Source organism: Eleginops maclovinus, chromosome 19 (assembly GCF_036324505.1).
Source record: "Eleginops maclovinus isolate JMC-PN-2008 ecotype Puerto Natales chromosome 19, JC_Emac_rtc_rv5, whole genome shotgun sequence".
NCBI lineage: Eukaryota > Metazoa > Chordata > Actinopteri > Perciformes > Eleginopidae > Eleginops > Eleginops maclovinus.
Window position 1 is genome coordinate 16,586,369 of NC_086367.1, and position 22,173 is coordinate 16,608,541.

Here is a 22,173-nt window from a genome sequence, read left to right on the forward strand (position 1 = left end):
ACAGAACGTGTATTTTTGTGTTTAGGTAGAATTCAAACCTGACAGGGTAGATTACAATCCAAAGCCCAGCTGGATCCACATCACTCTAATGCGTGCTGCATGCCTTAACTTTAAACACACATGCACACACACACACACACACACACACACACACACACACACACCAACATGCTTAATGAGGGCTGAGGTCCCAGCATGCTGCTGTGCTGGCAATGCAGTATCTCAAAGTGAGGCTCACACACTCAGCATGGCACCTTGGTGTTGTCCACATGCGATTGCTGTCCTCATATCCTCCGTGATAACTACACAGCCTCCTTTCCACTGCTACACCTCATCGTTATTTTTCTCTAGCTTTTTTTTTTTGCCTTGTACATTCAAATAGTCATGTCTGCTTGTCGGTCAGATTGCATTATTGTCAACATGTATTCCCTGACATGAGGTGAAGTGCTAACCTCCATGATTCCCTCCTACCCTTTCCATAGGGCCTGTATCCATGGACAAAGTACATTACTGCGAAAGATTCATTGAACTCATGATTGATTTGGAGGTAAGACACTTCCTCTCATTGCAAAGCTTCATTCGAAATCTTTTGCCATTTGTACTTCCTCTCTCCCTACATTTGATTGCTTAATTTAAAATGTAGAGTGCAGGGTGATGCACTCAGGCTTTACAGACTAAGCATACACTCCTTTCCACTGTGCACGTACAGTGTATTTGCTTAATCATGGTATTCTGATAAAGGAAGTGGTGTAGACATCTGTCTCTGCAGAGCTTGCTCGCCCTTCACATTTCTAGCTAACTCAGGTCAACAGACAGAGGCTAAATGTCCAGTCTCAGCTCCACCCGATGTGTCTCTGTCATTGCTGTCTGCAAAGCTCTGCAGTATTTGAAACGGTAGTCTTTTTATCTGAGTATGAAAGATATTTTTAGCCTGATGGCATTTGACATTTGGTGAAAGGAGTGATGAGCAGCGTCTGCTGGACATAAGAGTAATGACCGGAGACATTATTCCCTTCTGGAAATGATCCCAGGTATTGAAGGAGCAGTTTGTTTAAATATTTGTGTTTGCATAATAATTACGACAAAAAACAGTTTTCTAAAACCTCATCCAATCTTTTTACTGTTCAATTAGAATTTGAGATGAATGATGAGTATTGCTGTTTAAAAAAAAACCTCTTTCAGCAAGCAACTCTTTTTTTTCTTCTACCATGGAACCTGTATTTATTTTTGTAATAAAAAATTGACAATCCATTTTACGTGGGGCAAATGGCAACGAGTCAAGACTGAGCTTTTGTCAAGGTTGTTTTGCTCTAGACAGCATTAGCATCCAACGGTGTAGTTTTTTGTTTCTACTTTGCTCCTCTCGACTCTTTGACTGATATCAGACAAAGTATTAGTAATTACAGTAGAGTTGGTGCTTTTAAAGGTCTGGATGCCAGGCAAGTCCACTCCTAAAACCCTGGCAACATCCTGTTGTTTGCATGACTACACCTCAGTGGTAAAATGCACATACATTGGTCTGTAGTACTTGGGGAAATGGAAACCAGGTTGTCAGTTCTCTGTGATATGAGGCAAGAACTTTTATGAACCACCATCATCGTATGGCTTCATTTAAAAGAGAGTTAGTTATCTGGACTGAAGACACAGTGTCACATTAGATGGTTGCTGCCGTTGCCTGTGCAGATCTCCTGTTTCTAGCAAACTAGCCGAATAGATTTCCTCTGACTGTCGTGCTGACAGGCCGGCCTTGCTGTTCCTGGCAGCGGCTAGTGGCCGGCCAGCTAACCGCCTCCAGAGACATCTCCTGTCCTTCAGCGCTATCCTTTTACAAAGCCTCAGTAGCTCGAAATCCATACTTCCCTTCTCTGATGACGACCTGAAAATGAATGCAGGACAAAAAAAGGATCCTGGTTTTCATGTGTCTTGTATGCCGGCTGTCAGTGCCCTGTTTAGATCAAAGATGTTGGATATAAAGGTATCTGTTCTCTCGGTGTTTAGGTATCGTTTGCTGCACCTGCTCCCTTTGAAGATCTGTTTTCAATGAATAAAATAATGGATATGACGTTTTGTTGGTGTTTTGCATTTCAGTATTCCATTTCATATTCCATTTTACAATGCAGTTTCCTTCCGGGCAGGTTTGTTCCCCGCCTTTTATACTGTGATAGATTGAATCTCCTTTTTTGTTCTGTGTGCTCCAGTCATTCTATCTCTCAGGCTGTCAGTTCATCAACATGCAGCGTAATTCTTTGTTATATTTATACCAAAGTGGCTCTTTTATCTCGTTTTGACAGTTTTCTCCATTACTTGCCTTCATGTCATGTTCGCCTGCTACAGCGAGCACATAAATGATGTCTATAGAAGTGATCTTCACATATCACTGCCATCCTGTCCTTTTGTTTGCCTCTATATGATGCAAAACAACCTCAAGACACAAAAAGCTCATGGATCAATAAGCTGTATGGATAATCATGGTCCAGATGCTGGGAAATGCTGTAGTTGTTGAGCCAATTGATTCTTAAAATCCCCGAGAGGTGTCTATTCATACAATACCTAATTCTTTCCTTCCTTGATGGAGGGCGATCTGAACCCTTTTCCTGCACAAATTGTCTTTTTTTCTTATCATTTAGACGCGTCCACTGAAAAAGAATGCTTTTTAAACAGGATGTATTCAGGTATTTGGTTACAAGCCATAAACGTGGTGTCCCGTGTGTTTAGGCCCTGCTGCCCACCAGACGATGGTTCAACACTGTGTTGGATGACTCTCACTTGGTGGTCAGCTGCCACCTGTCCAGTCTCGTCCACAGAGAGAAGGAAGGACACCTCTTCTGCCAGGTACAACACAATAGCACACAAAAATACACTTAAAATTATTGTATGCAGGCATGATGAAATCGAGTCACCATTTCTGTAATGTTTCCCTGTGTAAGAGTAACTCATATTCTTGTCGCCTCTCTGTAGCTGCTGGACATGCTGAAGTTCTACACAGGTTTTGAGATCAGTGACCAGACAGGTACTGCCTTGACGGAGAAAGAGATGACCACTCTGCACTATGACAGAATCCTCTCGTTGCAGGTAAACAGAACACACGAATATGCTTTGTTAAAACGTCAACCATTATGCAAAATGCACTTTTTGCTGTCTTTTATAAATAAATGTGTCCCCGGTGTGTAAGTAGACTCACAAACTGTCAGAAAATACAACCCTCTCTCTTTTCCTGCTTACCCACATCTCTAAAAACGGGGGTACAAACAAGCTGATCCAGATTGGCTGCCAATATGATGTCATAACCAAAATGTGGGCTGTCTTCACATTGAACTCCTGGCAACGTCCCGCCCACGTGTCACGTCTCAACCTATCGTCCCCTTATACAGTCGGCTAACTAAATCTAAACCTCCGCAGCATCTCTGTGTCTCTGTGCAGGATGTCTGCAGGAGGGACTTAGAGGTGTTGTGTATATATAATACATATAATGTCACTGTTGTAGTGGTAAACACTTGAGAACTGTTTCAGATATAATGCTAGATGTGGTTTTGACATAATAGAGGTTTAATCACGGCAGCATTTAGCTGAGAAACTTCTCTCTTCAGAAAGAGTGATCATGATGCTCCAAAGGGGCGTGGCCAGCTTCAGGTCAGCTCAGGAACAGGGCTGAAATAGAGGGGTATGAGGCATGGCTACAATGGTTGATCTGTTTGGTATTTTGAGAAACACTTCACAGACATGTTTTGTATAGATATTGCAGTACAATATATTGTTAAAATATAGCATGATAGGAGACCTTTAACTCAAAGTATTCAGTGTGCTCTTCATTGATTTCTTTTTTAGGATGTAGAGTTTAGAGTATTTGGCTTTATGTTTTTACGAGAGCAACTTGAATAGAAAATGATACAGACAGTGACCAAATTTAATTTTTGTACTTGTGATAAATGGTATAGGTCCTAAGTCGGTATTGTATATCCATCTATTGCCACACCCGAGCTGTTACTATGTTTTCTAATCCTTTTTGAGTGGTGTTATCTTGGTTTAAAGCAATGCAGTATATGTAACAATGAGTAATATTTTTTTAACTATGGTCAGTTTCTGGAAATCTTTCTGAGTATTTTGCTCTTTTGTCTTGCAGCGGGCAGCGTTTGCTCATTTCCCCGAGTTGCAGGACTTTGCTCTGTCCAACGTGGCAGCAGTAGACACTCGTGAATCCCTGACCAAACACTTTGGCCATCTCAGGTAAATCAAAACACCATGAATCAATCATGTTTGTTGATTGAACAGCGTAGAAATAGAGCCATCTTTGAAACCTAAAATATTTTAGTATGTGTTTTTTTATTTTATCTAACCGGACAACTTGATGTGTAAATACACTGCATATCAAACATTGTGGTGTTGTATTTTTTTTACCATTCTGCTTCATATACAAATACTAACTGTATGAGTGTACTTTATCTCTTTAAAAGTTCATAATTCCCCAAAAGTACTGTCAGTGGCCAAGAGCAGATGATATAGCGATCTGACCTTTTATTTGAGCTCCTTTGGATCTCCAGAAATTACAAACCCCAGTCAAAGTAGAAGCACCCACGCAAACGTCCTCTCTGGGCACTAAGTTGCAGTATGGCATCAGCACCGTTGCTGCCTGACTTCCCTGCTAAATGGCAGCTAGTGAGCCCTTAAACAGGCAGCTGGTACCAGCCAGAGAGAGAGGCACGCCTCATTAATTTAATCGATTTGCAGTGGCTTGAGAATAAACTGTCTGAACAGCTGTGTTTGTCAGATCATATTAGCTTGCCAAAGAGCTAAAAAGCACCCTGGCTTTGAACTAGCCTGTGTGTGGGTTTTTTAACCTGTGCACATGCGTGAAGGGGAGTAAAAAGACATTGATTTATTCCTAACTTGTAATTACTTTAGGGGTTCTAACCTTTCTTGTCATTTTGATGTTATAATGAACATTTGATATATAGACCAAAGCTTTAAGAAGGTCTTTAAACCACCAATGTTTCAGCTCTACAACAAACTTAAATGAGTAGCTGAATACTTATTTGTTTGTCTAGTAAGTTTCCTCTCTGACCGTGTAGGAACTACATGTCCTCTTTGCGTTTGTTGTTTGCATATCTATCATCTCCTTTTAACTTCTTTAGTGGATTATAAATTGTTAAACCCCAAACTTAGTTTCTTTGAGTCGGGGGGGGGGGGGGTTATGAGCCGTGCTGAGCTGAATCAGGTAAAGATTTGAACTATACCATTTCAAGAGGCTCTGCTCCTCTTCCCAGAATTAGGGTTTTGAATATAGCAGAACTGCATTGTTCCCTGCTCCACAACTGTCACCAAAGCAGCTCCTGGGTAACTCCAAATATGCCGATCAGATTTAACGAGGCACTTTTCATCCAAACAACTCATGCTAATGCCAGTTTATTCCAGCTGCTCTACCCACAGGCTAAGCTCCCAGTCACCCGCCGCTCTGAATTTATCCGCTAAGTCCCCCAAACACACAAACGCAGCATTATTGCTTAGTCTGCCCACACATATACACACCCATTCTCTATCACTCTCACACACACACTTTCACTTACATAAAACATGTTAGTATGTGTGAGCGTCATTTCAGGCCGAAAGTGAATTGACTGCACAATCAAAGAGTATGCAGCACTGTGTGAAAGAGAGAGTCATCAAATGCAAAAAGAAAGGATGTAATTGGGTCTGTGGATTAGTTCTTCGGCGCGGTGCTGTCATTGGAAAGGGCGTTTGGATTTGATCGATTACACTTCTCATTTAATCCTGGTTCCTTTTCTGACGGTATTCTGTGAATAAGTAAAGAAAGGAAAACATTGTGAAAGCATACACTTCAATTATTATTTAGCAGATTTAAGCTGCCATGAAACACATTTGTCGTGTGTTTTTTTGGCTTTGTCAATTGAAAAGAAGAGTTGTAACGGTGCGTTCTTTTTTTCATGTTTTTTCGTGTAGCTGGCTGAATAAAACTGCCTGTGTTTGACTAAGAAATGATTCTTTTTATTGGCTAAAGTGACAAAAATGTACTTAAGCTAAACAAAATGGCTTTTTTAAATATAGCTGATCCAAAGTCTGATCAAGGGGTCAAGAAGCCTTAGGTTTATTAGTAAACTTACTGTAGACCAATTTCTGTCATGTACCATCCTTACCTTACCCTGCCACTAGCTCAGCTGTCAGTCATGACCTCGTCCAGTCATTTCCATTACTCAGCGAGCTCTTGTGCTGCTGGAATTCTGTTGCTAAGGGAAGGAATGTCCACATGACCTATGCCGGGTCATCCACTGAGCCACCAAACTGCAACATTGGCAGAATTGCCACCCAACTGCCCCAGCCCGGCATCACAAGTAGCAGAATTGATGCACATTCACGGATTCAGACGGTCAGGGCCACGTGTGGCTGTCCAGGGCTGTCACAATGTGTCCAGGCCCTGTCCTTCGTTGTGTACCAGACCCTGCCTGTGTCACAGTGTGTCAGCCTGATTAAAACAGGTCTGTATGCAGAGAGCCATGCCTCAGCTTTCTGAGAAGGAGATGGGCTTTGATTTTCATAATCCTGTCGCATCAGTGTGCCCCGGCCCCTTAACACATGCTGACAGAGCAGGAGTGAGTGTCGAAGCAAACACAAGATTTGCTTTGTGCCGCAGTGCTAACAAGCAAAAAGAATTTGATAAGCCGGTGTATCTTCACACATAAAGTGGTGTTGTTGTTGCCATTTCAAATCTCTTTCTGAGAAGGGGGTGTAGTTTTCTAAGAGTGACTGAACACACACTATTTTTCTTTTTAGAAATACAGTATGATGCAATGATACATAGTCCAAATGTTGTTTTGGACATCAGGTGGTCTCTTCCTCAAGATTAATCTTCACCATCTCAGTCAATAGCGAACCAATTAAGTACATCTGCTTGTTGTCATCCCTGATCTGCATTTTGGTTTAGTCGCCTAACCTTTTGTTTATCTTCTCCGTAGTCCCAATACACTCCACCAGGTGGCCTCGTATTTGTGTCTGCTGCCAGAGCTGCCTGAAGGACAAGACACCACCTATGAGAAGGAGGTTCTGCTTGAGCTTCTGGTAAGTGCAGTCATGACTTTCACTGTCATGTAAATACAATCAATTAGTGTCTTTTATACATTGCAAGTCTTGGTTTTCACAGTGGCAGGGTTTTACCTTCATTTCAGTCGTCATTATCCGTACATTTAACAAAAAAATGGAAACATTTTTCAAGAGGAGCATGCACCTTGATCCCTATAGGGACAAAGGTTGACCCATCATTGTCTAAAAAAATTCTGTTTGCATTGGGATGTTATAGATTGTAGATATAATAACAAATGTGACTTGATGGAAAAGCAGACAGGTACCAATGACATATAGTCTGTCAATTTAAAAAAGCTTATGCCAATCCTGACGATTATCCATAATGATTTTTAACTGAAAATATTATACTTTTTTCTACTGCAATATTGAAATGTTTATCCAAGACAATATTTTATACCGCAGACATTTATTGATTAAATGGAAATGCTGTAATTGTATAAGGGAATGAAGCAATACTTCAGGCTCTGTGTGCTTGTCAACCGGCTTCATAAAGTCTCCATAATTGGCATCGGTGCCCCTCTACTAACATGTTGGTGAACAGTTATTCTTCAGAACAATAACTGGCCGGTCAGCGCTGCGGCATCATAGCCTTTGTGTTTCTCATTGTAAAATCATTCATTTAAGCCCTTTGACCTTGGAATACGTACAGTATCCCCTCCTCGCTGCCCGTCCCTCTTGAATTTGCCTTCTAATCCAATTACTCCCTTATGTGGGCACTTGTGTGTCGTAGGGTAAATTGGAGGCATTGCTGATAACATAGAAAAATAAACTTGAGGTAGTTGGACTGTCCTCTCTGGCTCCCCTTCCCTTGTTTCGCAGTTTTTATATTTTTACAACCCCTCCGGGGAACTACTGAAGTTTCCCAACACACTCACACATGCGCTGTAGACCTCTTCATCTAAGTGGGTGATTCAAGGCTGTCCTGCAGTTATTCATAATTACCCACTCAGACCCTCCCCAGGTCCTTTTCAGAGAAGTAATGGAGAAAAGCCATTTTGATAATTATCTGATTAGATTGTTGCAGGAGACAATGTCAGGGGACTCATTTGTGTGCGCCTGAGGTTGCCCCCAACAACCAACATCTCTGAACGAGTGGGTTTAAGCGGACAGGGCAACAGGACTAGAACTCTGCCACAAGGTAGAAAAAACAATTGTGCTTGCTCCAGGGGATATACTCATTAATATGCTTAGGGAGGAGGGTCCATTCTTTTTTAGAAACACTCCTGCTGTTACACCACATTCTGTGTTAAAGCTTTCCTTTCCTCTAGAGCAGGCCTGGCCAACCCGCGGCTCCCGAGCCGCATGCGTCTCTTTGTCTGGTTTCATGCGGCTCTTACATTCATATCAAAGTTTGTGTTTGTGTTTTTTTAATGTGCGTGTTCGCTTCGCTTGAGTTCAATACGGTATTTTCGTCAAACGCACATATGCGTGAGATGAAAATACCGCAGTTTCCCAGTAGGGGCAAGATCATTTGAGTAAACAATTAGTGTCAACTTTGCTCTCAAAATGGCAGGGAAAAAATGCACAGCAAAGCGAAAGTATGAAGATGAACACAGGACGTTTTAACAGAGTGGGAGAGTTTATATTTTTGTGTTCAACGTAATGGCAAGCCATTCTGCCTTTATATGTCAGGCGTCATTAGCGCATTTCAAAGCTTCAAATCTTCAGCGCCACTTCAGCTCACTCCATGCTAACATCGACCAGGAATTTCCAAAAGAAACTGAACTTTGCAAGCACAAGTTGGTCACAGTTTTCCCAAAATTGACGAAGCACTCAGAGACCGGCTTGGAACATTGCACGGGCTAAAAAGCCATACAATGAAGGGGAGTTTATTAAAAAATGCCTGTGACGTTGTTGAAATCTTGTCTCCTGAAAACGACAAACTAAAACGAATGGTATCGGACGTCCAACTGTCCCGCCACACTGTTGAACACAGAATATCGGACATTAACTCGGCTATTGAATCACAGTTGCACTGTGACCTTCAAGTATGTGAATATTTTAGTGTTGCATTGGATGAGACTTGTGACATACAAGACAAGCCTCAGTTGGCAATATTTGCACGGTCTGTCTCAAACAAAAAGATTGTGTGATCAAAGAAGAACTCCTTGATATTGTACCATTAAAAGACAGAACCCATGGCATAGATGTGAAAGAAACAATGAAGGCTGCATTTGCGAAAGTAAATCTGCCCATACCGAAACTAACTGCAATAGCCACGGATGGAGCGCCAGCCATGATCGGATCTGTGAACGGGCTTGTGCAAAGCTGACCAAACATTTCCCGAGTTTTCTAGTCACAGATGAGGCTGCATCTGAGTTGGAGATGATCGATCTTTGTGAGGAGGACCAACTGAAACCTGCTTTAAGGGAAAAATACCCCAATGTCAAACGGGCTGCGCTTAAGATACTGCAAATGTTTGGGTCAACATATGTCTGCGAAGTCTGTGTTTTCGACCCTGAAACACGTGAAATCAAAGCATCGATATGTTCTGACTGACACCCATGTGAAAGAATTGCTTCGAGTGGCAACAACGGAATACAAGCCAGATTTCAAGGGGATTGTTCAAGGCAAGGAATGCCAGAAGTCCCACTAAGCAACATGCATGGTAAAAGAAAAACGCTAATGTAAATAATTATATTTTTGTTTGTGCACTTGGTTTAACTAAGAGTTTGTGTGTGTGAGACAGTGCACACAATGTTCATTGTTGAATATGACTGGCTTGTGGTCTTAGTACTGTAGGGGTCAATTTCTGTCATTATTATGTTGGTGTGTGACATTTACAATAAATCTGGCTGAGCAGAGGTCTGTGTGTGTGTGTGAGAGAGGAAGGGATGGGGTGATGTTCATGTTTGCCCATTCGGCTCGTTGCGTTAACACAGTAAAAAAAATGTGGCTCTTAGTCTCTGAATGGTTGGCCACCCCTGCTCTAGAGGAACAGACGAGCTGATATGTATTCTAAAGCCGGTAGTCCTCCCCTTGACATATTGCATATAATGTCTCTGCAGAATTTTAATCTCTATTCAAATGCATTAAAACAGAGATTCCGCACACAAGACATGTTATTAAAAGTTTTCAGGTAACTACAGGTTCACGGTGGGTATGATGTAACAGAATTTGAAGTGCCCTGGTTTTATGGAAACGCTATTTCCTTTATTCTCTGGTATGTATTCTAGTAAGGGAGAAGATAAACATCTCGGTCAATGAGTCAAAGTGACAACGAAGCATTTGTCATGAACCTAATTTCTCCTTTTCTGTCTCTCTCGCTGTCTGCCTCACACAGGTGTCCCGTCATGAGCGCAGAATCTCTCAGATCGAGCAACTTAACCAGATGCCACTTTATCCAACGGAGAAGATAATCTGGGATGAGAACATTGTCCCCACAGAGTACTACTCGGGCGAAGGTGTGTGTTGCATGAGTGAATTGGGATTGGATTTACATCACTGTGTGTGTGCCTGTTTTAGTTGAGGAACACACCTTCAAATATAGGTTTATGCAGTCACACCTTGGGTTATCTCTTATCCTGAGGACACTTCGTATCTGGCACTGAACTGGCATCCCTCTTTGGGAATCCTCTTTAGTTGTCAAGGACACCTTTAAGAACTCTCAGAGCACAAACAAAAGCCTGTAAGCATATTACTATGGCTTTAACACAGACATTTAGCCTCTGTAGAAGCAACAATTTAAACTGTTGACATTACAGATGTTGCTTCATAACACTTGGGTCATTTTGTAATTGAATCCAAACACAAATTATGACGTGGTAATTGTAAGGGTGTACTCAAAACATGTGAGTGTTATTAACTCTGTCTCTTTCGATTTCTTTTATTCCAGGCTGTCTCGCACTACCTAAGCTGAATCTCCAGTTCCTGACCCTCCATGACTACCTGTTGAGGAACTTTAATCTGTTTCGTCTAGAGTCCACCTATGAGATCAGACAGGACATCGAGGATGTGGTGTGGCGTATGAAACCATGGTAAGGTGTCCTCATGTCTGGAAAACTACGGGAAGGTGTCTTTCTTACGAACTCATGTCGTCAATATGTCCAGTGATAGGCTCGGAAAGAATACTAAAGAGGAAGTGGAGAAAAGGCTCATGTACTATAACAAGTTAGATATTCAGAGTTTTAAAATTGGATTCCCGCACACTGATAAGCATCTTTGGTTTCTTTCTCTTTCTAAGTAGGACACATATTACCACAGCTTTTTAACATCTTTTAACATCCGTGAATGAAGATCCTTATCCTCGTCCCCCTTTCCTTAAGTGGCATGGCGTATTGATAATGTTTTATTAAAAGACTGTGATATTCTGTAAACCAAATTTGGAAGCTGCATGCTTAACATAATATGTGCTCCCATTATGTCAACTTGTTTGTTGTTCCAGCAAAAGTAAATAAGTAAGCAGTAGTGCCATGTGCTGCCCTAAATCCAACTGATTTCAATCTTGGCAACGGCCTACAGCGCTTGTCTGACTTCTTGTTGTGTCTGTCCCTTTGCGCAGGCAGTCAGAGTACGGCGGGGTGGTGTTCGGGGGCTGGGCCAGGATGGCTCAGACCATCACCTCGTTTTCCATCGTCGAGGTTGCCAAGCCAAACATTGGAGAGAGCTGGCCGGCCCGCGTGCGAGCTGATGTCACTGTAAATCTAAATGTACAAGATCACATCAAGCACGAGTGGGAAGGTAAAATGTTTTGTCAATACTTTAACTGAATTTGAATCAGCTTTTATGAAGGTCTGTCCACTATTCATAATGCTATTTCAGCTATCCTGCATTCTCAATCTATTTATAGTTAGAATTAACAACAATGTATTGATTACAAAACACATCCTCATAAATTCCATTTCATTTAGAGCTGCTACACATTTTCTTCCCTCTATTTTTCCTTATTGTGTCTTCTAGCAATCCCAGTAAGCAGTTTATAACCACCATAAAGTCTTCCCTCATCCCACCGGGCCTTGAATCATGACCCGTACCTGCTTCATGTCTCTGTGAAGACATAATATTTCCGTGTAGCCTCCACAACTGAGCCGCATTGTTTTATTTTCTGATCATTTTCCTCTCCGTTGTGGCTGATGACGGCACTGTAGATAAGGTTTACAGTAGATCGTCAGCCTTGGAGGACATTGACTCACTGGGATTCACATAGATGCCCAATGAGGCCTTTGCCAAGCTGACTGCTACAGCTCTCCAGAGATACAGGCTATATTCATACTCAAATTTATGCCAAATACACTGATTAATGTAGAAAGGGAATGGGCTCTTTCATTGGGCAAGTGCTGTAGAAGTAATGAACTGATAAATGGATGAGAAAGTAAGCCTAATGTATCCCAAATTGATGTCTTAATTTCCTTTTATACCCAATTTTATGGCTTCACTTTCTTTTGTGTAATTTCAGTGAAGGAATGGTTATATCCAATAGCTTTTTCCCCATCGTATAATTAGAGCATCATGTTTTAAAGATCAGGCAAACGCTGACGGGGCGGTTTCTCTCACATCTCCATTCTTCCAGACACTACTACTCCGTCTCACTCCCCATCACTTCTCTGCCTCCCCGTGTCCTCTATTTCTCTGAAACCCTTCGTTTCCTTTCCTCTTTTTCTCTCTAACCCCTGTGTTCATCCCTTTCCCCCCACAGGGCTGCGGAAGCATGACGTTTGCTTTCTGATCACGGTGCGCCCCAACCTACCCTACGGCACGCGCTTCGACCGGCGCCAGCCCTTTGTGGAGCAGACGGGCCTGGTGTACGTGAGGGGCTGCGAGGTGCAGGGCATGCTGGATGACAAGGGACGCGTCATTGAAGAAGGTATGATCCTGTGTGCTCCTGCCCACACACACACACACCAGCGACACGTGACATCCAACCACCCGTTAGACCTTCTGTCTCCCCAACGACAGATCCTGAGAGAGGGTCAGACCGGTGTTGTCATGGTGACAGTCACAGGGAGACCTGACCTGTTCACATTAACATTCCATTAACCTGAGGTCGACAGCAACACCTGAGAGATTTTGCCCCTTCATTTATTGGATTTAAGTGAAGTGTTGCATTGGCTATACGGGGATGTATGCTGAAAGAGAAGACTCAATGTGCTTTTCCTTCAGAAGATATTCATGTGTCATAGAGGAAAAGTTTAGCCAGCCACAGTTATTTTCCAGCGTTATTGGCACAAAGCATGAAACTGTATTTGTAAGCTATCGTATTTTGCTTATAGAAAGTTCTGTTTTGTGTCCACGTGTAAGGAATCCCCACAGATCACATTTAAACTCCTGGTCTTTCCTGGAAAGTAAAATATGTCTCCTCTGTTTTACTGTCATGTTTTTCACCCACAGCCCAAAGCATTCCCTCTGAGCCGTCGGTTCACCTAAGTTAGTTCGCTTATAAGTCCCCGTCAGAACGTGTGTCCATGCACTGAAGCTCCCTTTCCACTATCCTCTCATCTGTTTGGATTAAATATGCAGAGGGCAGGGCTTTCTAACTAGACATGCTGCCAGCAGGGAACATGCCCTGCGAGTAAAGGCTTGGTTAAACTTTCAGATCCCCAACGGGGCTAAGTGGTACCCTAGGTAACTGAGTGGTTGGGTTAGACACAAATCATTGGGCACTTGAAGGTGAGATGCAAGCTGAGAAGTGCAAAAACAATAAGGCTTGAATACAGAATAACGAACACATTCAAAGCAGTTACATCTAAATGTGTATTGATTTAATCTAACCTTTAACTAACAGCTTAACACAATACAATGGCACATACTTGTTTTAACTGCTAACACACCATGGCCCAGCTGTCCACATTCTTATTCCATGCCATTGAGGGTGCAGCTTCCACTCGTGAGCTTTCATACTCCTTTCAGTCAGCGGGATTTGATCATCCACCATAGCTGTACACATGTGCACGTGGACCGGCATACACATAGATGGTCACACACATTACACACACACACACACACACACACACACACACACACACACACACACACATCAGATGCCGAAGGGATTGGGTTTCACTTTCCTGCTCTGTGCCCTGCAGCTCCATACAAGAATCTATTTAGACATCTGTGAAAGCTGCATTTGCTGCTGCACACAGGCTCCCTATGGGGGAAGCCTTAAGCCCGTGGCCTGTCAGTCAAGCCTCTGTGTAATTCCTGTTCATGGGGACTTGCAAAACTGTAAGGCGAGCCAGGGTGATCTCTCTTCGAGGTGTTTATTTAAGAATGTAAGGATGGATGTTGTTATTAAGACCTGCGTTACATCGACTGCAAGCATTGCCTACAAATGTATATGTATTATTTATCACTAAAGGTCATCATTACTGGATTCTAGTATAACACTTATTCTCCCCAAACACTCTCTCGCTCTAGGACCCGACCCAAAGCCTAAGCTGCGAGGAGACGCCAGAACCTTCCGTGTATGGCTCGACCCAAACCAGTATCAACAGGACATGACCAGCAGCATCCAGAGTGGCACTGAAGACCCTTATGAGTCTTTCAATGTCATCATGAGACGCAAACCCAAGGAGAACAATTTCAAGGTTTGGACTATACGCTAAAGCACACCCGATGCTGTATCGAGTACTTCATCTACAGACCTTGAGCTCTGGTCCTCCACACACCACCCTAGAGTGATGTATCGCACATATTACACTCTCTTGGGTGTTGTAGCTGTAAGGTTGGGGCCAGGGCAGCCCTGAGATTACCACACACTCAAGGGCCCCCCCCCCTCCCGTGATCCCAATAAAGGACACTTCTCACTGGATATTCATATGTTATGGACCCCAACCTCGCCCTAACCTTTAAGAATTCCCCTGTGGCAGCGAGCCAGCATTGTATACTAATATAACAATTGTTTATTGTCAGTGTAACATACGCAGGCCAACAGCAGAAGGGTTAAATGTAGATGTTGTTGCAGATATTAAAATGTTTTAGCAGGTCATACTAAAGTTATCTATGCAAGTGTGTGAAACTTTTGTTAGATATCCCATCTTTCTTATGCTGATTTGCTTCATTTTCTACTTTTTGATTGTTAATCATTGTTCAAAACTCTTGCTGTTTATCACATCTTTTTATTTGAGACCCTCTCATTACAGCTTTGTCAAATTTTCCATTTCTAATTCAGCACACCCTTTACCGTCTTTCACAGCAGGGAAAACAACAGCTTATTTTGAAGCGTTTTTTTTATGAATTTGAAAAGAGCAGGAACTAATGGGTATTCAGGAAACATTCTTCTCCATCTTTGATGTGTGACATAGATCAAAGTAAACACGTTCCTCTACCCGGTGTTTGATGCTCAGGGTATTAGACAGTTTGCAGATCATTAAAATATAATTGACAGACATACAGATTACCTGCTGTCCCATCAGCCCACCACAAAGCTATTCTTATCCAGCTCAACCAGCTCTTGTGGGAAGCTTGTTTTATTGTCTGACGAGGCTCACTGCCCACATTCTCTGTCTCTCGGTTTTAGGCGGTGCTGGAGACCATCAGAAACCTGATGAACACAGAGTGCGTGGTCCCGGACTGGCTTCACGACATCATCCTAGGCTATGGCGACCCAGGCAGCGCACACTACTCCAAAATGCCTAACCAGATCTCCACGTTGGACTTCAATGACACCTTTCTGTCCCTGGACCATTTACGGTCGTGTTTCCCTGATTACACCATCAAGGTCACCGAGGATGACCCCGAGCTGCAAGTCTTCCCGTTCAGGTGAAAGTCGAAGACCCAATAATCACATCATGAATACATTTTTTTTGTTGAATTACCTTGTTCAAAATAATAATAGGTTTAGATATGGTTAATAATATATATTATATTGTAGCATGTTATAATTTACTCGTATTCTTCCCTTTGCTTCACCAGAATCAAGTTCCCAATCTCAAAAAAAGCAGAAAAAGGGAAGAAAAGGAAGGCGGATGAACCGGTGGAAGAGCAAAGTGAAGACAAGACCTTGATTGTTGAGCCCTTTGTCACCCCCAACCGTGGGCCTTACCCCTACAACCAGCCCAAAAGGTGAGAAGTCACTGCACAGATTCAGGCTCCTCGTCCACAATATAACAAGATGAATGTTCAAAGGTACTTCATTGTTGGGATAAACCTTGATTTCTCTCTGAAAAAAACATTAACCTCTTTATCTAAAACATATTTGGAGTCTAAAGAAAAGTGGACTTCTTATGTGTGTATTATTGATTTTGTTTGTCTCCATGGTGTCTGCTCTGACTTGCTCACTATGGGATGTTGTGGCGCTATTTTAGTTGTGCCTATAAATACATTTTTTGTAATTAATTCTGAACAGCAAATATCTGTGTGCTTATTTTAACACCACATAATAATTGCAAATTAAAGATTCATCTTGTAGTGTTTGAGCATTTCCAATTCACACTTTGATATTTAAATCATAGAAACAACACGTCCATGGGGGAGCCCTGATTCAACATTCTTTAAAGATGCATTAAATATAATATTTGGGGCATCTCTTTAAAAATAGTGAAAGGATGCTGTCAAGGATATTCAGTATATCCAACTAATTACTCGATGTATTAATATAACAATGTTCATGTTTTACAGGAACACAATTCAGTTCACTCCGACTCAGATTGAAGCCATTCGGGCCGGGATGCAGCCAGGACTCACCATGGTATGGACTTTCTTACACAGGTTTCAAAACTGAGTGTGTCAGCCTAAAATGTAATCATGAATATCTGGCTGTCATAATATTGTTGTGTAGTTAGCCTCTCTATTTATGCTTGGAAGATTAATGGATAGCAATACAGATATGTTTAAGCTGTAAAACCACACACACAGCCAGCTATTTCATTAAGTTTCCATCTTTATTCTTTAGGTAACAGAATAACATTTAAGTTTATAGTTGTGGACTTAATTAGAAGGAGAAACCATGTGTTAAACCCATCCTATATGCAGGGGTGGGATGCTGCAGATGCCTTTCCATCTCACTGGTATAAAGATTTGGAACTATTAATCTTGCACCAAAGGGAATTCCTTCGCCAGTAAATGTGCTGCTGTCAGGTGTCCCTATTTCCATCACTCTTGTAAAGCGATGACACATATCCCTGAAACCTTCTCTGTAATGTTGGCATTGCTGATAACATAGTCAGCCACACATGAAATGACACATATGACAGCTAGGGAGTCCATACACACATCCACAGCTCTGTCATTCCAGCCTGCTATTGAGAGCTGAAGAGCAGTGTAACACACACTGTTCTGACGAGAGTGATTTGATTGATGTGGTGGTTGGAAGCTGGCAGCAGACTCTTGAGTTATTTATTACACAGCCAGCACAGGAAAATATGGCAAGTAGGCTATCATCAGAGTCATAAAACAACTCTACATGCATGCCTTTCTCCGCTCCCTCCTCACCCGCTCTAACCTTTCCATCTTGGCACATGTCGTTAGCAGCCAACTCGCACCACCTCCCGGTCTGCCTGGCTTGGCTTTCATGTAGGAGCTCATTATCAGCTGATTTATGCAGGAATAACTAATTGTACCCACTATTTTTGTTGAAATTACTCACCTGAGATACCAACGCAAAGACCAACCGGTTTCATGAATATTTATTTTGTAAATTAGAGGCTATTCGCCCACCAGTTAAGTAAATGTGTTGCTCAGTTCAATTATCACGGTAACCTGTATACAGAGAGAATGTGCTACTAGCATACAGTACAGAAGGGAGCTTAATAAAATTCTCTTGCCTCCTGTATCTTTTTTCCATTTTCAGTAGCTCTGTGTTTCTGCCCATCTGTGCACTCACTGTGTCTTAGCATGCCAGGCAGCACCACAACCTTGTTGCATTGTGTATCTGAGCACGGCTGGCGATGGAGCACCAGCCTAGCCCGTTCTGACATGCACATGGCCTAGCTGTCACAACCACTAGGGTGTCTCCAGGGCAAGCGCCTATGCAATGTGACCTTACTTTGTTTTTTTCTCATCTTCTGCTTCTTTTCTGTGTAAAAAAACAATAATAATAATTTCTTTTTTCACACCTCCTCCTTCATCTATGGTTCTGTGTCTGTAGGTTGTTGGACCACCAGGTACCGGAAAGACAGACGTTGCCGTTCAGATCATCTCCAACCTCTATCACAACTTTCCTGAGCAGAGGACCCTCATTGTGACACACTCTAACCAGGTTAAAACACCTCACACTACATATACACCCCAAACTGGCTTGATAAATACCTCACATCTAAAAGTTTCCCGAACACCCTGTTTAAAAATCTTATGGAGCCGTCTGGAGAATATAGAGCTTGTTCTCAGAGCTACCCATTAGTCAGCCAAAAGTCACATTCAAACCATAGAGGAAAAATTAAAATCTAATCTCCCTGGCGACCTGGACTCTCCTCAGTATTTAATCATAAAGTAATCTGCTGTTGTTTTACAGCAGTGGAAGCTTGCCAAAAATGCTTGGCCACAAAATGCAATAGCTGGATGTAATGATGAAAACCTTATATTACTGCAATGGTTTCACTCAAATATATTACAAACAGCCCTGTGTGAAGAATTGGACCAAATGCATAGTGATTAAACAAGATACAGAAAATCCATACGGGTTGAAACAAAGATCATGCATATATAAAAGAATATGTTTCTATGTCTGATCATGTTTTTCTTTTTGTTTCCATGGTTCATCCTACACCAGGCTCTGAACCAGCTGTTCGAAAAGATCATGGCTCTGGACATCGACGAGCGCCATCTCCTGCGTCTGGGCCACGGAGAAGAGGAGCTGGAAACTGAAAAGGACTTCAGCAGGTGAGGACTGCCAGGGGCTGGTGGCGAGAGAACACACACAAACACACACCGATAGATGCACCGAAAAAAAACAGACATGCACACAAGACGAATTGCATGTATACGTGCATGTGTGAACATTCTTACAGACTTATTTATAGTGCATATAAATTACGTAGGCAACCTTTACAGTTTGATCAAAGCAGTCGATACACACGAATGCATCCCAGCTGCCCACATACATAATTAGTCTGAACCAACACAGTGACAGGGCTACTCGATACTCTCATATGCGAGCCATGGACCTGGTTTATCTTCATTAGACATTGATGGCCTCTAAGGCCATTCCACCAGTGTAAGTGATCTCTCCCTGCAGCCCTGCCCTCAGAGGCTATTCCACTTGCTCTGTTCTGGACCAATGGTAGTAGGAGGAATGTTTTTAATGTAAAAAATAAATAAAATGATTGCTATACCTTGAACAGGGAAGTAGCTATATCTATTTTCATAACCCATGCTCAGAAATTCATTAAGCCCTTATAATGAATAAATAATCAACACTAAGACTAAAAAATACATTAATAAATGCACAAAGAAATACATAATGTGTATTTAGCTCAGGCCCTTTATCTGAGGTGGCCACATTCCCTGACTGATCTTTTACCCTAGTTGTAACTTTTTTTCCAACACTCTAATGGACACACAATGCTGCTATTCTTCATGTAGCACAGGTGGCACAGCCAAAAACAAATGGCCTCAGACAGGAACCACTAGAGTCCTGTTAAAGAAGCCCCAGTAGTTGCCAGCTCTCTTATCCCCATTTATGTGTAAACTCCAATGTGTGTGTGGTGTGTGTGTGTTATTGTGTTATGCCTTGAAGGATAGTGACTCAGTCCTTACTACTGAGACATAGTGAGATAGGGAAAGAGACGTTTGGGGGCAGTGCACTTTAAGCACTCACTGGAGAAACAGAGACTCTCATATACCCAAAACATTAACAGTTCTTCATGACTCCTGCTAAATTTAAAAAACATTATCTGCCAAGACCTTCTTTTTTTTTGCTAGCAATGCTTTTTAGCAGGCACCTAGATATAAATAGCTCGGTGTCGTTGAATATTAATTACATTTTTCTGCTGGCACTATTTAAAGTTTCCTCATAACCTACATTGTTAATTACCACTTATCCATCTGTGGCACTGAGCAAATTGCACCCTATAGCTCTTAGCTCAGAGGAAGGGAGGGGTGATGCACGTCGCTCATTTGCTTTACCCGGTGTATGACTCCTGCTCGCTGTGACTGTATGAATGTAGTATGAATAGCGGGGCATGGAGTGGGAACTGGTGTCTGCACATAGACGCAGTCTGTTACATTCTTAAATTATGCAGCAACACTGACATAAAAGAGCTTTTGCTAGCAGCATTTAATATGTTCCCCCTGCCTGGCTGCCTACTAACAACATGCAGACTCCACACTCCTTCCACCCCACTGACACCAGCGGAGGAGGGAGCCGGAGAGATTTAATTAACACTGTATATGAGATGAACGCCCCCCGAAAGCCTAACGAAGGCAACGCTGCAACACCATCCGTTAACAATGCCTCCCCCTGCATTTTATGATGACTTTGGAGCTGTTTTAATGAGATTGCAGAGAGTGCATGTTTGGTTCTTTTTATTGGAGACCTTCACCAAGTTGGAGGTTCAGTTGTGGACAGCTTGTTTTTTTTGTCCAGTAAAAAGACGATGCCTCTTTGGTAGACATGCAAAGCTGCTTCACAGCTGTGTATCTATTCTGGGTTTTCTGTCTAAGTACCTGAATTCATTACAGGTTCGTCATCCTGTGAAGCAAGGTCACTCCCAATTTTATTTAATTTTATTCAGGCCAAACAGCGGACCCCTTGTGTCTTTCTTCGAGTCATCTGCTGATGGAGGATATTTGCGAAGGGTCTTAAAATAGAATTCACCTCTAGTGTTACCCTGTGACCCCGCCCACTTCCTGTCCTCCTTCCTGTGTCTTGTTGCCAACTGATACTTCTTTGAAATGTATTAAGCTATAAAAAACATGCATAATGCAACCTAAACAAACTGTGTGTTCAATCAAGAACAATGATGCCCTCTTTAAATCTATGTTCTCTTTTGGGTCAAATTAATAAGATAGATAGTTTATATATATATAAATAAATCAACACAACAATCTAAAATTCAAGATGAAGTCACATTTTAACAAACTAAAGCGACAGAGGGAAAGTATTCATATCAGATCAGTCTGACCCCACTAGAAGATTTGATTCTGCAACTTCTATAAACAGCTGGTTGAAAGCTAAACTTGGCTCCATTGTATCATCCTTTTGGTCTGTCTGTCCCTATATGAAAAGGTGTTTGGATTTTAGACTAACAATGCCATGCTGTCTGCTTCCAGATATGGCCGAGTAAACTATGTCCTAGCCAGAAGACTGGAGCTCCTCAGAGAGGTGGGGAGGTTACAGGAGAGCTTGGATGTCCCGGGAGATGTTTCTTACACCTGTGAAACAGCTGGACACTTCTACCTCTACCAGGTAAGACCTATAACTGTGTATATATTTCTGCAATAAGCAGAACATGCCACAAAATGTAAAACAGCTATACTTCCTTTCTTTTGCACTTGGCAATGTTTGATATCCTGTACAATAGTCCATCAGGCTCAAAGCGTCTGTGTAAATAAAATCGGTAATTGAGGTTTAGCAGAACAAACCTTACGAATTGGATATTAATATTGAGTTTCTAAAAAGAAAGTTCAGGGGATCCAGGAGATTTTGCTGAATTAATTACAATAGATTTGTTCCTCCCTCTTGTTCCTTAGACATGTCCATGCCAATCAAACCCAGACATTCTTAAAATATTCATTCCCCAGACTTGCTGCTTATTTTTGCCTGGGCTACAATTATCCGGTAACAGTCTCAACCCTCGCTGCTTAATCCTGTCACCTAATTACACCGTCCTCTCAGGCTGTAGGAGAAATGCCACGGCAGACAATTACTTAGGTTCGTCTTTAGGAGGGATTTAAAAAAAGACATTACAGATAATTTCCACATGAAGCAGTGCAGCGTCTAGCTGTCATTTTCAGGTGATGCCAGGCTCAAGTGAAAATCCAACCTTTTTTGTGAACTATCTTGCATCACAGCAGTCATATTAGACTATACTGTAAAAGCAGTGTAAAGCTCCCAGTGACATAGTTTGGATAGGTGGTAACGACTCGGTATGCAGAGTTTATTTCTGATGATGTTCACGTGGCCCTTTTTGCACTTTGCCAGGAATCTGTCAGTTGCCTCTCTCATACACACACCACCGTGGTCCCTTATTAATTTGATATTGCATG

The 22,173-nt window shown here is 42.1% G+C and overlaps 1 protein-coding gene across 2 annotated transcripts in view; it reads left to right on the forward strand.

Annotated features, from left to right (window-relative positions):
• The window catches only part of aqr (aquarius intron-binding spliceosomal factor), a 45,414-nt gene that overhangs the window by 3,837 nt on the left and 19,404 nt on the right, over nt 1–22,173 (forward strand). For both annotated transcript variants that reach the window (XM_063909007.1, XM_063909008.1), the window contains exons 11-26: nt 483–547; nt 2,716–2,832; nt 2,959–3,072; nt 4,121–4,224; nt 6,966–7,068; nt 10,376–10,496; nt 10,928–11,069; nt 11,594–11,772; nt 12,728–12,895; nt 14,446–14,615; nt 15,548–15,789; nt 15,943–16,092; nt 16,648–16,717; nt 18,116–18,226; nt 18,737–18,846; nt 21,238–21,373. In XM_063909007.1, the coding sequence (XP_063765077.1) occupies nt 483–547; nt 2,716–2,832; nt 2,959–3,072; nt 4,121–4,224; nt 6,966–7,068; nt 10,376–10,496; nt 10,928–11,069; nt 11,594–11,772; nt 12,728–12,895; nt 14,446–14,615; nt 15,548–15,789; nt 15,943–16,092; nt 16,648–16,717; nt 18,116–18,226; nt 18,737–18,846; nt 21,238–21,373 (2,102 nt within the window). The remainder of the gene's footprint in view (nt 1–482; nt 548–2,715; nt 2,833–2,958; nt 3,073–4,120; nt 4,225–6,965; nt 7,069–10,375; nt 10,497–10,927; nt 11,070–11,593; nt 11,773–12,727; nt 12,896–14,445; nt 14,616–15,547; nt 15,790–15,942; nt 16,093–16,647; nt 16,718–18,115; nt 18,227–18,736; nt 18,847–21,237; nt 21,374–22,173) is intronic.